A 16,915-nucleotide genomic window follows, 5' to 3' on the forward strand; every position below is an offset into this window, starting at 1 on the left:
TGGACATAACATACGTCAGAAATCATTTTGTCTTTCAATCATCCTTGTAATTGATAAAAATATGTACCTTGTACTATGTGAATATACCAGGCATTTTTAATTACTTTGGAGACATCACATTTTGTTTTTTATTTGTTTATATTTTAATTGAAGGAATTGCAAATTTGTTTTTTGTAATTGCTTTACAGAATTTTGTTGTGTTCTGTCAAACCTTAATATGTTTTTCATTTTTAACATGCTATAGCTTGGTTATATGCTTGGATCCACATACTATAAACAAAATTGAATTTAAACATAAATTCAATGTATATCTACATTTTAAATATAATTTTGGCAATACTCTTACCTGAAAAAGGCGGAAGCAGACCACTTAAATATGGAACTTTCATCTTCTTTTTTAAGCTCAGCAGGAATGGAGTCAGAAAACATATTAATTTTAGGTATCCTATCCCTTTCCTGATTTCTTTTTTCTTCTCAAAGTGTTTTTGAATAATCTTTTTTTGAAGATATAATCTTTGCTGTAATCTCTGGTAGGTACAAATATCAAGATTATCCTGATTACATTTTATAGCATTAGTAAGCCAATAGGCTGTTTCAAATATAAAAACATTTTCACACTGTTGAACTTGTGTGGTGCTGAATGTCATCTTTAGTAGGATATATTCTGCATATTTCATAAATACAGCTTTTTCTTCAGGGCTATTGGGATTATATGTTGGATCATCATTCATGTCTTCATCATAGATTCCATCAAAGTCTGGATCCTTTGTAATATCAATCAAACCTTCACAGTAAAAAAGACAAATTTAATATTGTGAAATTTTCATACTTGGCTGCTGGACAAATAGATTGAATACGGTTTCATCTCAAAATTCTACCAAAATGACAGCAAAGGAATAATGAAATACCGTTGAAACTGTCAAAGAAGAAAAGCAGGCAGATACATGGTAACTAAGCAGAGTAAAGAAAGAGAGAAGCTGGTAGAATTAAGGAGAATTGATTTTCATTCTCTTTGAAGGAATAATACACCACCATGGAAACATAATAACACATCTCATCTTTAATTAAAGAAAATATGAAAGAACAACGAGAAATGTGATCTTCCTTTAAGCAAAGAATCAGCTTCTTACTTGGGCATAAAGTATATTTGTTTATTCAGTTCCTATAATACACGTTTCTTTTCCTTGCTGATAACAGAAGCTAAATATATACAATAGATAACTTTCCTACTAACTAATCATAATAAAACAAGAATTAAAACTTAGTTTTACTCTATGCTATAAATGACAAATTTCTTGCATTTTCTTTCCATTTATAATGAAATTGTCATTTCTTGTTGTCAGATTGACAACCCCCTTCCCCTTCTCTCAAAGCAGGAGACAGAAGGAAACAGAGCGGTCAGAAAGATAATGGCATCCGGGGAGAGGCCCCCCAGAGAATTACTAAAGGAAATCAGTCCTGAATATTCATTGGAAGGACTGATGCTGAAGCTGAAACTGCAATACCTTGGCCACCTGATGTGAAGGGCTGACTCATTGGAAAAGACCCTGATACTGGGAAAGATTGAAGGCGGGAGAAGAAGGGGATGACAGAAGATGAGATGGTTGGATGGCATCACCAACTCGATGGACATGAGTTTGAGTAAACTCTGGGAGTTGGTGATGGACAGGGAGGCCTGGCATGCTGCAGTCCATGGGGTCGCAAAGAGTCAGACACGACTGAGTGACTGAACTAAAATGAATAAATATCTTTACTTGAATGTCCTAGAGGCACTCCCAAACAAAATCCATTTTTCCTCTCCCCCAAATTTGCTTTTCTTTCATTCCTTATCATAGTTAAAAGCACTATTTATCTATGAGTTCCTCAAACTGAAAGGGCTTCCCTTGTGGCTCAACTGGTAAACAGCCTACCTGCAATGCGGGAGACCTGGGTTTGATCCCTGGGTTGGGAAGATCCCCTGGAGAAGGGAAAGGCTAGGCACTCCAGTATTCTGGCCTAGAGAATTCCATGGACTATATAGTCCGTGGGGTCACAAAGAGTCGGACACGACTGAGCGACTGAACTGAGCTGAACTGAAGCACTGTACGGGGCTTCCTGGTGGCTCAGTGGCTTGGTGGTTAAGAATCTGCCTGCCAATGCAGGAGACTCAGGTTCAATCCCTGTGTCAGGAAGATCCCCTGGAGAAGGAAATGGCAAACCAATTAAGTGTTCTTGCTTGGAAAATTCCATGGAAGAGGAGCCTGGCAGGTCCATGGGGTTGAAGAGTTGGACACAACTTAGTGACTAAATAACAACAAAGCGCTGTAGGTGTAATGAGAATTTAAAGACAAAAAAGACACATTTCTGTGCTCTCGGGTTCTCGAGCACAGAAAATCTAATCAGGAAGACAGAGATGAAGCCAACAATTCCAATAAAAAGTGGTACAATGTGCACAGAGGAGGTGGTGTCTGAATCAAGCATCAAAAAATGAGTAGCAATAACCTGGGAAGGAATGCAGAAGAGTGGGGTGAGGGAAAGAGCATTCCAGACAAAGGTCAAGGAATAAAAAAACAACCATTTCACTCTGCCAGCTTTGGGTATTAAACAAGGTCATCAGATCAAGGGACCCGCCCTAATGAGTATACTTCCTCAGCAAACTGGAGGACAGGACCAGATTTTTGGTGTGTTGTATTCTCCACAACTGTTGCTACTGGTTTTCTGAGGGTGGTATTTCCTGGTGGTTTTGTGCTGTGCAAAGCTATCAGAGAGCTGAAGTTGAACTTGTCCTCATTGATGCACAAAAGTTTTCCTTCCCCACAATTTTGTCAGCTTCCTGCAGAGTTCCTTGGAAAGCCGTTTTAGCACAGGTTTTAAGACAATCACATGGTCAGTTGCAAGGTTTGAATCCAGTCAAGAGAGGAGGTGCTGTTTCTCCAACCATGAAAGATGAAATAGCAAGTCTTCCCAGCATCTTGCTGCTATACTGCGGCAACTACAAGGACTAAACTGGGAGCCTGGGGCTAAAGCCACATTGCCATGAGTCACACTCTATATCAGACACCTGTGTTCCCTGGCAGTCTATATTTCACTGTGGCTCTTATTGCGTGGACTAGCTCCACACAGATATAACCTGACCACGCCTTGCCTCGGATGCACCATGTGGCCCTTACTTTTGCCCCGGGGTTTCTCTTCACTGCTGCGTTGGACTCCTGATGGAATCCGGTCAGCCCCTCTGATGGATGAACAAATCTGTACACAGAGTTAACCCCCATGTAATCTTTGACCAATGCAGGAGAGGAGCCAGGGAATACATGTTCCCCTCCTCCATCCCGCAGGCTGACAATCCTGAAGTATATTCTGTGTGACTCCCCGGCGTCCCAGCCAAACCATAACTAGTTATCTAAGTGGTGAAAGCTCACCAGCGTATCCTTGGGTTGATGATTCCTCCTTTTCTATGCATTGCCTGTCCCTTGGGGTCATTTTCCATAAACTACCCTGACTTGAGTCCTCATTTCAGACCCTAGTTTGGGAGGCAACCTAGGCTAATCCACTTTGCACTGGTAAGCTGGTATCTGACCCTGTACATCCTTAAGCATGCAGCATAAAAGCCCTATCTCCTAAGGGTCCAGGTGCCTTTCCTGCAATCTGATGCTTGGCCCTGCAGGATTTCATAGGGATGCTTCTGACGTGGTGGCTGATGGGAACCTGTACCAATCCCTGCTGTCTCTCTGAGGTTCCCCTCTGCAGACCGCGCCAGCACTCTGCTGTGTGTGCGGCCATCGTTTGCACTATACGGTTGTTACAGTGCCTGGGGCATGCTGGTGCTGCCGGGTCTTCAGCAGACTCCTGAACAGTGGTCGAGGGAGAGGAAAATCTGTCCACATAAGATGCACTTCTTTGACTGATCGGCAGCCAGTATTACCAAGTGCTTTGGTGTAACACAGTATTTCTCCCAAGGTGAATGGTGGTAGAATGACTGGATTTGCACGATTTCTAGCCTCATTCATTTTCAGTGAAAAGGGATCATAGGCAGAGACAGCAGTCAGAAGGCAGTTGCAGTATGTCAGGCTAGAGAAAAGGATATTCTGTATCAGGGTGTTGTAGCTGAGATGAACCAAAGTGGATAATTTTGAGACAGTTTAAAGGGAGGATCATAATAGTCAAGGCATGAATTCTCATCCAGGAAAGAAGAATTAAGTAGACATGTCTAGGACTGATATTTAGCTATATACCAATATGGCTACATTGTTAAAATACTGGAACCTTTGATATTGTTTGGTAAACTGAATTGCTCTAGCCCTGAGCTCTTTGAATGCCTCCCTCCCAGGGACAGTCTAGAAAGCTTCATGATCCAGGGAAGGGTACATATGGCAAGCGAGAGGCCTCTGAGATCTTGTTCCAGCATTATTGCTGATGCCCGTTCTAGCTGGCCAGTGCTTATGCAGTGCTGATGATTAATTCTGAATATCACCTCTGAAAATGTAGACAATGGAAGACAGACAACTTCAGTCTCTGGGTGCTCCCCAGCTCCACCTACAACTTGATTAGAATGTTTCCATGTGGCTCTGATCCCCTCAACCAGGAGCATCCCTGTGAGGGAATCCTCATAGAGGGTGGCCTCAGATGTGACGGGCAGCTGGATTCAATAGACCAGAAGCTGGGCTGCGAAGTTGCTTGATAGAATTGATTTTATCATCGACTAGGCGGGAGCCTTCTGTCCTTAGATACAAAACAGGGCATGTGCTCCCTCCTGTCCTGCTCATGTCTCTTCTTGCTACCGATGCTCTCATGGGATGGCCCAGAGGCTCTTGTGACTTTTACATATGAATGGCTGAATCCTCCATGTGCGCCTCTAACCCTCATCATGCCCCAGAATTTGACTTCTATAATTGAAGTTTCCACCTGGGTGCAGGAGGGCCTAGAGGAGCTTACTCCACGTTCAAGGTGAGGAGCGGCAGCTATGAGGAGATACCCCTCGTCCAAGGTAAGGAGCAGTGGCTGTGCTTTGCTGGAGCAGCTGTGAACGGATACCCCATGTCCAAGGTAAGAGAAACCCAAGTAAGATGGTAGGTGTTGCAAGAGGGCATCAGAGGGCAGACACACTGAAACCATAATCACAGAAAACTAGTCAATCTAATCACACAGACCACAGCCTTGTCTAACTCAATGAAACTAAGCCATGCCCTTTGGGGCCACCCAAGACGGGCGGGTCATGGTGGAGAGGTCTGACAGAATGTGGTCCACTGGAGAAGGGAATGGCAAACCACTTCAGTATTCTTGCCTTGGGAACCCCGTGAACAGTATGAAAAGGCAAAATGATAGGATACTGAAAGAGGAACTCCTCAGGTCAGTAGGTGCCCAATATGCTACTGGAGATCAGTGGAGAAATAACTCCAGAAAGAATGAAAGGATGGAGCCAAAGAAAAACAATAGCCAGCTGTGGATGTGACTGGTGATAGAAGCAAGGTCCAATGCTGTAAAGAGCAATATTGCATAGGAACCTGGAATGTTAGGTCCATGAATCAAGGCAAATTGGAAGTGGTCAAACAGGAGATGGCAAGAGTGAACGTCAACATTCTAGGAATCAGAGAACTAAAATGGACTGGAATGGGTGAATTTAACTCAGATAATCATTATATCTACTACTGTGGGCAGGAATCCCTTAGAAGAAATGGAGTAGCCATCATGGTCAACAAAAGAGTCCGAAATGCAGTACTTGGATGCAATCTCAAAAATGACGGAATGATCTCTGTTTGTTTTCAAGGCAAACCATTCAATATCACAGTGATCTAAGTCTATGCCCCAACCAGTAATGCTGAAGAAGCTGAAGTTGAATGGTTCTATGAAGACCTACAAGACCTTTAAGAACTAACACCCAAAAAAGATGTCCTTTTCATTATAGGGGACTGGAATGCAAAAGTAGGAAGTCAAGAAAAACCTGGAGTAACAGGCAAATTTGGCCTTGGAATACAGAATGAAGCAGGGCAAAGGCTAATAGAGTTTTGCCAAGAGAACGCACTTGTTATAGCAAACACCTTCTTCCAACAACAAAAGAGAAAACTCTACACGTGGACATCACCAGATGGTCAACACCAAAATCAGATTGATTATATTCTTTGCAGCCAAAGATGGAGAAGCTCTATACAGTCAACAAAAACAAGACGAGGAGCTGACTGTGGCACAGATCATGAACTCCTTATTACCAAATTCAGACTTAAGTTGAAGAAAGTAGGGAAGACCACTAGACCATTCAGGTATGACCTAAATCAAATCCCTTAGGATTATACAGTGGAAGTGAGAAATAGATTTAAGGGACTAGATCTGATAGATAGAGTGCCTGATGAACTATGGACTGAGGTTCATGACATTGTACAGGAGACAGGGATCAAGACCATCCCCATGAACAAGAAATGCAAAAAAACAAAATGGCTGTCTGTGTAAGCCTTACAAATAGCTGTGAAATCAAGAGAGGTGAAAAACAAAGGAGAAAAGGAAAGATATAAGCATCTGAATGCAGAGTTCCAAAAAATAGCAAGAAGAGATAAGAAAGCCTTCCTCAGCAATCAATGCAAAGAAATACAGGAAAAGAACAGAATGGGAAAGGCTAGGGATCTCTTCAAGAAAATTAGAGATACAGAGGGAATATTTCATGCAAAGATGGGCTCGATAAAGGACAGAAATGGTATGGACCTAAGAGAAGCAGAAGATATTAAGGAGAGGGGGCAAGAATACACAGAAGAACTGTACAAAAAAGATCTTCATGACCAAGATAATCATGATGGTATGATCACTCACTTTGAGCCAGACATCCTGGAATGTGAAGTCAAGTGGGCCTTAGAAAGCATCACTACGAACAAAGCTAGTGGAGGTGATGGCATTCCAGTTGAGCTATTTCAAATCCTGAAAGATGATGCTGTGAAAGTGCTGCACTCAATATGCGAGCAAATTTGGACAACTCAGCAGTGGCCACAGGACTGGAAAAGGTCAGTTTTCATTCCAATCCCAAAGAAAGGCAATGCCTAAAAATGCTCAAACTACCACACATTGCACTTATCTCACACGCTAGTAATTAATGCTTAAAATTCTCCAAGCCAGGCTTCAGCAATACATGAACCGTGAACTTCCAGATGTTCAAGCTGGTTTTAGAAAAGGCAGAGGAACCAGAGATCAAATTGCCAACATCCGCTGGATCATCAAAAAAGCAAGAGAGTTCCAGGAAAACATCTATCTCTGTTGTATTGACTATGCCAAATCCTTTGACTGTGTGGATCACAATAAACTGTGGAAAATTCTTCAAGAGATGGGAATATCAGACCACCTGACCTGCCTCTTCAGAAACCTATATGCAGGTCAGGAAGCAACAGTTAGAACTGGACATGGAATAACAGACTTGTTCCAAATAGGAAAAGGAGTACGTCAAGGCTGTATACTGTCACCCTGCTTATTTAACTTCTATGCAGAGTACATCATGAGAAATGCTGGGCTGGAAGAAGCACAAGCTGGAATCAAGATTGCTGGGAGAAATATCAATAACCTCAGATATACAGATGATACCATCCTTATGGCAGAAAGTGAAGAGGAACTAAAGAGCCTCTTGATGAAAGTGAAAGAGGAGAGTGAAAAAGTTGGCTTAAAGCTCAACGTTCAGAAAACGAAGGTCATGGCATCTGGTCCCATCACTTCATGGGAAATAGATGGGAAAACAGTGGAAACAGTGTCAGACTTTATTTTGGGGGGCTCCAAAATCACTGCAGATGGTGATTGCAGCTGTGAAATTAAAAGACGCTTACTCCTTGGAAGAAAGTTATGACCAACTTAGATAGCATATTCAGAAGCAGAGACATTACTTTGCCAACAAGGGTCTGTCCAGTCAAGGCTATGGTTTTTCCACTGGTCATGTATAGATGTGAGAGTTGGACTGTGAAGAAAGCTGAGTGCCAAAGAATCGATGCTTTTGAACTGTGGTGTTGGAGAAGACTCTTGAGAGTCCCCTGGACTGCAAGGAGGTCCAACCAGTCCATGCTAAAGGAGATCAGTCCTGGGTGTCCTTTGGAAGGAATGTTGCTAAAGCTGAAACTCCAGTATTTTGGCCACCTCAAGCGAAGAGTTGACTCATTGGAAAAGACTCTGATGCTGGGAGGGATTGGGGGCAGGAGGAGAAGGGGACGACAGAGGATGAGGTGGCTGGATGGCATCACTGACTTGATGGGCGTGAGTCTGAGTGAGCTCCGGGAGTTGGTGATGGACAGGGAGGCCTGGTGTGCTGCGATTCATGGAGTTGCAAAGAGTCGGACACGACTGAGTGACTGAACTGAACTGAACTGACCTACCTAGTTTCTACCTAGAATCTGAGAAGGGGTCATTGTTTCTTTGCCAGTCAGTCTGTTGTGTCTGGCCTGTGCTTTGCTTGACACGTGCCAGCTTGGAATGATGGTTCTGTAGTCCCACCTCATCTCCAATGGGGGCCTCAAAAAGATTTTTGTGAAAACGGAAAAAAGGCAAAAACCCAATTTTTGTCAGGATTGTCAAAGCTCTAACATTGTTAAAAGCTGCCAAACGCTCCTGCTGATCCTTCATACCCTCCATGGAGCTCAGATCTTCACAGAGCTCCTGTCACCATCCCGATCGAGGAAAGCAAACCATGAAACCTAGTTTCCCAGACACGTCTTGGTCAATGCAAGCAGCAGAAACAGCATCTGACTTGTGCCATGGTTTCCAGCCTTCCAGTGACTAGTTAGTAGACTAGACAATTTCCAGGATAGAAGCGTCATTGGCTACGAAAATTGTATCCCAGTTTAGTTATATTTTATTTATGTGACCTGAACTAGCCTTGAAGTTCCTAAACTACCAGAAATGATAGAACGTCTGGGTGAATGCTAACAAAAGTTTTTAAGATTTTGACCATACCATATTCTCTTCAACAATGTATCTATAGGATGTCAAAATATCAGTACCCTTTAAGAGAGACCAGTCAGAGGAATGCAGAAATTAATGGAATTTACCAGCTATTACTGGCAGTCTTTTACGTTACTTCACCCTAATCATCCAAAGATCTGAACAACAAGGAGAGATTTTTAGGTTCCAGTTATGGCTATGATTTTTTTAGTAGCCAGTGACCCTTCAGTCCTAGGAGCAGAGGATATAAGTACCTATCCAGCAGCATTCATGCTGATTCCAGCAACATCACAGACCAATTCTCTCCCAGAGGAGGAGAATTTCTGCCTAAACTCACTACTCTTGGACTCTCCTCTCAACAGAAGTTGATGACCTCACGTGGAAATGAGAGCTATTACCAGACATAGAGGTACCATCTCCAAGAGACGGTACTGCTTGCTGGTACGCAAAAACTTCAGGACCTGAAACACTACTGGATACCCAACCCGTAGCAGGCGAGTCAGGCTGCCTTGTTGTCATCAAACAAATCTTATTCACATGCATTTGAACTTCATGGCAGTCTAGCCACAGATGTAGTAAAAAGCAAATGAACACTTCTGTGGTTCAGGTTCTAACCAAGATTCAAAAGGTGACATTGAAAAAAAAAAGATTAATTATTGAAAAGATAGATTCTTTGGAATTAAAAAAATCTCTATTAAGAAATGTGGCTAAAATAAAACCAAATCACATATAAATTACTTTTAATTTCTAAAAGAGGATTCTAATAAAGATAAAACATGTTAAGTTCTCTTACCTGCTGAACTAAACTCTGCAAATATATCTCTGTTTGTTTGAGGCTTCCCATCTGGATCAATGTCCATGATGGTACGCCACAATTCAGAAAATCTAGCTCGTTTTTCTTTGGGCATATATATTCCATGCCATAGTGCTTTCAACATGTAGTCAATATTGATCAGAATTTGCCCAATTCTGGTATCAAAATAAGCTGGGGGTAATTGACAAGAAGAACTCTGATCATAATTAGCTTCTAAACTGATTGAAGGAATTTGATTTAAGCAATAAATTCCAACAGCCAATTCCCTTATGATCTGATGGACTTCTCTATAGTCTAAGAGGGCAGTAGGGTCCACAGGAGTCAGTAGGATTGCAGTGGAGAAGCCTACGTTATTCATTTGACTCATAATTCCACACGGCATGTCTAGTTGAGAGCGAACATCTTCTTTGGCAGACAACCAGCTAACTAGTGCAGTAGTTAGCAACTCTTGTACTTCACTCCGATCATATTTTTCAAAAAAAGCAGAAGCATTTCTCTGTACAGCTAAATTTTCCAGGTAAGTTTCTTCATCTTGATTTTGATCAAATCTAGGTGCTCCTTTTTTGGGCAATCTTAACATTTCTAATTAATTCTAGTGTGTCCTTTTTGAAGTTTCTGCAATGAAATGAATAAAAAGGAAAAGACAAGCAATACAATTTATCATGGCAATGAAGCTGAATTTCTCAAGAAATAAATCTGTACCTTTCATCTTTATGGTTAATTATGTAATGGTCAACCATTACATAATTGACATACATTATGTTAGTTTCAGGTGTACAACATAGTAATTTAATACTTGTATATATTTTGAAATGATCACCACGAAAAATCAAGTTAACATCTGTTAACATACATAGTTACAGAATTTTTTTTCTTATGGGAACTTTTAAGATTTACTCTTAGCAACATTCAGATATGCAATATGTTATTATTAGCTATAAACATTTATATTTTTGGCTGCTCTGGGTCTTTGTTGCTGCAAGGGCTTTCTCTGGTTGTGACGAGTGGGGGCTAATCTTCATTGCAATATACAGGCTTCTCAATTGCGGCGGCTTCTCTTGGTGCGTGGGCTGCAGACGTCGCAGCTCACCGGCCCTAGCGCGTGGGCTCAGCAGCTGTGGCACAGGGACTCAGCTGCATCTGAAATCTTCCCGGACAAGGCACTGACCTGTGTCTCCTACACTGGCAGGTGGATTCTTATCCACTGTGCCGCCAAGGAGGTCCTGCTATTATTAACTATCGTTGCCACGCTATACATTACTTCCCCATGACTTCTTTATTTTATAACCGAAGTTTGTACCTTTCGACTCCCTTCACCCATTCTGCCCACCTCACCCTCTGCCTCTGGCAACCACCAAACTGTTCTCTGTATCTATGCTCGGGTTTGGTTTTTGTTTGTTTTGAGATTCCACATTAAGCAAGATCATATAGTATTTGGCTTTCTCTGTCAGACTTATTTCACTTAGTATAATGCCTTGAAGGGCCATCTGTGTTGCCACAAATGGCAAGATTTCATTCTTTTTTTATGGCTAAACAATATTTCATTGTATATGTGTAAATAAATGCTCCACTTTCTTTATCCATTAATCTATCAATAGGTTGTTTTTATGTCTGTTGTAAATAATGCTGTAATAAATATGGAGGTCTATATAGCTTTTGGAGTCAGTGTTTTCATTTTCATTGAATAAATACACATAAGTGGAATTACTGGATGATATGGTATTTCTATGGGCTTCCCTGGTGGCTTAGACAGTAAAGAATTTGCCTGCAGTGTGGGAGACCTGGCTTGGATCCCTGGGTCTGGAAGATCCCCTGGAGAAGGGAATGGCAACCCACTCCAGTATTCTTGTCTGGAGAATTTCATGGACAGAGGAGCCTGGTGGTCGACAGTCCATGCGGTCACAAAGAGTCAGACATGATCGAGCAACTAACCCTTTCATGGTAGTTCTAATATATTTTGCAGGCTTAAACTAATTGCAGCATAAGAAAGTTGAAATCTGAGTTAAAATTGCAGAACTTTTAACATTAATCATAATATGCTTTTCAAAAGAAGTAAAAAGATACGAGGAAGTATATCCAAAAGGAACAAGTTTATATATAAGAAGATACTGCTGCATACCTATTCTTTTGTTGTTGTTGTAGAGGCATTTTCACAAGGTCAATTTTTTCAGGGTTTTTGTTTTGTTTTTGTTTTTTTTTTTTAAAGCAAGAAAAACACTTGCTTAAAAAAAAAAAAGCGAAGACAAGAAATACTTCCTTAACGTTGTATCTCTGTTCAATAGAAATGGGATTCTATGCAGTGCTTCTCTATTTCTGGAATAATAACCTAACTACTATTTACTATTTACCCAGCTCTTTATATACAAAAATTTCCATTTAACTGGCCTCTCTGAACAGCGATTCTCAAAATCTAGGCTGTTTTGAAATCACCCGGGGCTTGTTCCGGCAGACTGCTGGACCCTACTCCAGGGATTCTGAGTGGGGTAGGAGTGGGGCCAGAGGATTTCCATTTCTGAAAAAGATGCTGCTGGTTCTGGCAGGATGCTTGGAGAACCCAGTTCCGTGACAGGCGTCGGGAGCCCAACTCCGCAGAGGCAGAAACCAGGCTAGGAAGAATAGAGGATGGGCCGGAGGTTTCACCCCTTCAGAATCAGAACAAACTGATTCCTCAAGGCCATCGTCAAGTCCAAGCCCTGTGCCCACACAGACACGGGGAAGGGAAAGGACGGGGAAGAGGAAGAAACCTGCTCTGAGACGGCAGTTTGTCCAGGACAAGGACACGTCATCCACACCGGCTCCCAGAGGACTCCCGGGGTCAGGGACTGCAGTCTTCTCCAATGGTCTCTAGCCTGGATCCGAATTCACCGTCTGGAACCCCGAGTGACCGCGGGCGAGCGGAGGACTGGGCGCGACTCTGCTGAGCAGAGGCCTGGGAGGCCCGCTTCCCCCGCGGGGTCCTGGGAGCCCGGCCTCGCCTGCGGTCCTGCCACCCGCGCGGGCAGCCGCCGTTGGCCCTCGGGCTTGGGGCCGCCGGCCGGGCGCCGCCGCGAGAGGGCGCTCTGATACACCCATGGGTGGGGCCTCGCCCAGAGGCCGCGGGCGCCCATCCGGGCTAAGATTCGTCTCTCACCACCACCCTCTGCCCCACCCCTTTAGAACTCAATCTGGACTTGGGCTTGCGAAGTCAAGTGGGCCTTAGGAAGCATCACTACAAACAAAGCTAGCAGAAGTGATGGAATTCCAGCAGAGCTATTTCAAATCCTAAAAGATGATGCTGCAAAAGTGCTGCACTCAATATGCCAGCAAATTTGGAAAACTCAGCAGCGGCCATAGGACTGGAAAAGATCAGTTTTCATTCTAATCCCAAAGAAAGGCAATGCCAAAGAATGTTCAAACTACTGCACAACTGCACTCATCTGACGCTAGCAAAGTAATGCTTAAAATTCTCGGAGTGAGGCTTCACCAGTATGTGAACTGTGAGTTCAAGCTGGATGTAGAAAAGGCCGAGGAATCAGAGATCAAATTGTCAACATCTGTTGGATCATAGAAAAAGCAAGAGAGTTCCAGAAAAAAAAATCTGCTTTATTGACTACACCAAAGACTTTGTGTGGATCACAACAAACTGCGGACAGTTCTTCAAGAGATGCGAATATCAGACCACGTTACCTGCCTCCTATGAAATCTGTATGCAGGTCAAGAAGCAACAGTTAGAACCAGACATGGAACAACAGACTGGTTCCAAATAGGGAAAGGAGTACATCAAGGCTGTATATTGTCATCCTGCTTATTTAACTTCTATGCAGAGTACATCATGTGAAATGCCAGGCTGGATGAAGCACAAGCTGGAATCAAGATTGCCAGGAGAAATATCAATAACCTCACATATTCAGATGACACCACCCTTATGGCAGAAAGTGAAGAGGAACTAGAGAGCCTCTTGATGAAAGTGAAAGAGGAGAGTGAGAAAGTTGGCTTAAAACTCAACATTCAAAAAATGAAGATCATGGCATCTGGTCCCATCACTTCATCGCAAATAGATGGGGAAACAGTGGAAACAGTAACAGACTTTATTTTGGGGGGCTCCAAAATCACTGCAGATGGTGACTGCAGCCATGAAATTAAAAGACGCTTGCCCCTTGGAAGAAAGCTATGACAAATCTAGACACCAAATTAAAAAGCAGAGACATTACTTTGCTAACAAAGATCTGTCTAGTCAAAGCTTTGGTTTTTCTAATAGTCATGTATGGATGTGAGAGGTGCACCATAAAGAAAGCTGAGCACCAAAGAATCGATGCTTTTTAACTATGGTGTTGGAGAGTCCCTTGAACTGCAAGGAGATCCAACCAGTCCATCCTAAAGGAAATCAGTCCCAAATATTCATTGAAAGGACTGATGCTGAAGCTGAATCTCCAATACTTTGGCCACCTGATGTGAAGAGCTGACTCATTTGAAAAGACCCTGATGCTGGGAAAGATTGAAGGCAGGACGAGAAGGGGACGACAGAGGATGAGATGGTTGGATGGCATCACCAGCTCAATGGACATGAGTTTGGGCAAGTTCCAGGAGTTGGTGATGGACAGGGAAGTCTGGCATGCTGCAGTCTATGGGGTCACAAAGAGTCGGACACGACTGAGCAGCTAAGCACACAACACACAGCATGGTGCTCAGAGCCCAAGTCCCGTTCAGTCGAGTTGCTGACTTGTGTCCGACTCTTTGTGACTCCATGGACTATAGCCTGTCAGGCTCCTCTGTCCATGGAATTCTCTAGGCAAGAATAGTGGAGTGAATTGCCATGCCCTCCTCCAGGGGATATTCCCAACACAGGGATTGAACCTGGGTCTTCCTCATTGCAGGCAGATCCTTTACCGTATGAGCCCCCAGGGAAGCCCAAGAATACTGGAGTCAGTAGCCTAGTCCTTCTCCAGGGGATTTTCCCGACCTAGGAATCTAGCCTGGGTCTCCTGCATTGCACGCGGATTCTTCACCAGGTGAACCACCATCTCTATCATTTCTTACTTTGACAGTTTGACTCCAAGGAAGCACAGAAGTGTGGCGTTGGCAAGGCACCAGGCTCTGAGGTAGTCCTGAATTGGAATCCCTCCTCTACCATCATTCTTTCCTTCAATAAACACTTACAGAACGCTGGTTATGAGCTAGGCACTGGAGACCCTGGAAAAGGCAGAGGTAAAGCCCCAAGGTTAGTTCCTCCAATAAGCACACAGCTGTATTTAAACAATGCCGTAAGTGTATGATGTCATAACAGCATGTGAAGGAATGCTAACTAAGACCAGGGCTGGGAAAGGCTGCCCTGAGGAAGTGATCTTTTAAGCTGAGCCTGATAAAGATCTATCCACGCAGAGAGTTGGAGAAGCAGCTTTCCGAGGATAGGGAACAACAGGTGACGAGCAACTGAGATGAGAAAAAAGTTCAATTTTTGAGCAATGGAACAAAACTCTGTATGGAGAACAAGAAAGACGTGGACACAAAAATATGATGAGGAGGTAGGTGAGGGCTAAAGATTCTGAACTTTATCCCAAGAGTCTGGGCTTGATTTGTGGCAGTAGAGGGTAGGTAGGTACAGGCTTGAGTAGGGGCGCTTGAGAAGTAAGGAGAGCTGATTGGCAACAGATCGAGTAGTGGGAAAGTTTAAAAAGACGGTGGTCATGCAGCGACACCTAAGTTTGTCAGACATGCAGGATCAGGGCAAGATTAAGAGTTCAGTTTTACCTGTGAGAGAACCAAGCAGAGGTGTCAGATGTGCCTAAGATACAAAGGTCTGAGTTAAAAGCAGCAGCTTGGGTTACACGAATACACTCGGGCTGGCTTAGGGTAAATGAAGCCAGGGAAATGGCTGGAATCACCATGAAAGAGAATAGAGACTTGAGAACCCAGGATGGAGACCTGAGGGATTTAATTATTTAAAGGTCATGTGGAGAGGGTGGAGGCAGGAAAGAATACCAACAGCGAGCCGCCAGGAGAGCAGAAAGCCAAGTGTGGTCATAGAAGCCAACTTCACCGGATGCTGCTCCAGGTCAAGGGCGATGAGAACCCAAACCTTTCACTGAATTTAGCAACAGAGGGGGTTTTGGTGGGAGAAGGAAATGGCAACCCACTCGTGTTTTTGCCTGGTGAATCCCAGGGATGGAGCCTGGTGGGCTGCTGTCTGTGGGATCGCACAGAGTCAGACATGACCGAAGTGACACAGCATGCATGCATTGGAGAAGGAAATGGCAACCCACTCCCGTGTTCTTGCCTAGGGTCCCGTGGGCGGAGGAGCCTGGTGGGCTGCTGTCTATGGGGTCGCACAGAGTCAGGCACGACTGAAGCGACTTAGCAGCAGCAGCAGGGTTTTGCTTAACTGTTTGAAGGTAGAATTTCTTAGTCCAACCATGTCATTATTTTAGCTGCTGTGGTGGTAGTATTAGTAAATTTGTTATTGCTTTCCCAGGGCAAGGGATGTCAAACCACGGTCTTCTTTAGGAATTGCATGTTTGCACTTATGAAGTATGAGTAACGTAAATTTCTTTACCTAAAAGGTTTTGTTCAGGTATGCAGATAGTTTGTGTGGGATCTTGGGAAAGACTTTTGCTTTGTTTGAAGGATTAACAGAATTTCATTCCAGTTTATGGGGTTAGGTATCAAAAAAGTTGTAAAAAATCAGGCCCTTTGGGGACGGAACAAAAACCAAAAAAAACAAACAAACAAAAAACATGCACAGAGCATCCTGCCAGAACAAGTGAACTAGAGATTCCCTTCAGAGATTCAGTTGATTAAATTAATACACGTAAAATTCAGACTAGTGCCTGGCATCTTTAGTATTGAACTATAGTTATAAAAATCATTACATTGAACTCTGGGGTGCAGGGCAAACTTCATCTACTCCCATTAGGAGCATCAATTTAGTGCTCAGGACCATGAAGTCGTCCAGTTTAAAGCTATTCAGTTAATATCTGAATCTCGTTTGAACACTGCATTTGATGGGAAATAAATTCAGGGCGTGTGAAGATCTTTTGACACATGCTTGTGCTAAGTTGCTTCAGTTGTGTCCAACTGTGTGACTCTATGGACTGTAGCCCACCAGGCTCCTCTGTGCATGGGAATCTCTAGGCAAGAATACTGTTGAGTGGGTTGCCATGCCCTCCTCCAGGGGAGCTTCCTGACAGGGATCGAACTCATGTCTCTTACGTTTCCTGCATTGGCAGGCAAGTTCTTTACCACTAGAGCCAG

The 16,915-nt window shown here is 43.3% G+C and overlaps 1 protein-coding gene across 1 annotated transcript in view; it reads right to left on the reverse strand.

Moving 5' to 3' along the window:
• ANKAR (ankyrin and armadillo repeat containing) overlaps positions 1–16,915 on the reverse strand; it is a 60,013-nt gene that overhangs the window by 42,403 nt on the left and 695 nt on the right. The window contains exons 2-4 of the mRNA XM_069576891.1: positions 14,705–14,857; positions 9,668–10,303; positions 347–784 (exon numbers count right to left, since the gene is read on the reverse strand). Coding sequence (XP_069432992.1) covers positions 347–784; positions 9,668–10,268 — 1,039 coding nt within the window. The 5' untranslated portion in view covers positions 10,269–10,303; positions 14,705–14,857. The remainder of the gene's footprint in view (positions 1–346; positions 785–9,667; positions 10,304–14,704; positions 14,858–16,915) is intronic.

Source organism: Ovis canadensis, chromosome 2 (assembly GCF_042477335.2).
Source record: "Ovis canadensis isolate MfBH-ARS-UI-01 breed Bighorn chromosome 2, ARS-UI_OviCan_v2, whole genome shotgun sequence".
Lineage (NCBI taxonomy): Eukaryota > Metazoa > Chordata > Mammalia > Artiodactyla > Bovidae > Ovis > Ovis canadensis.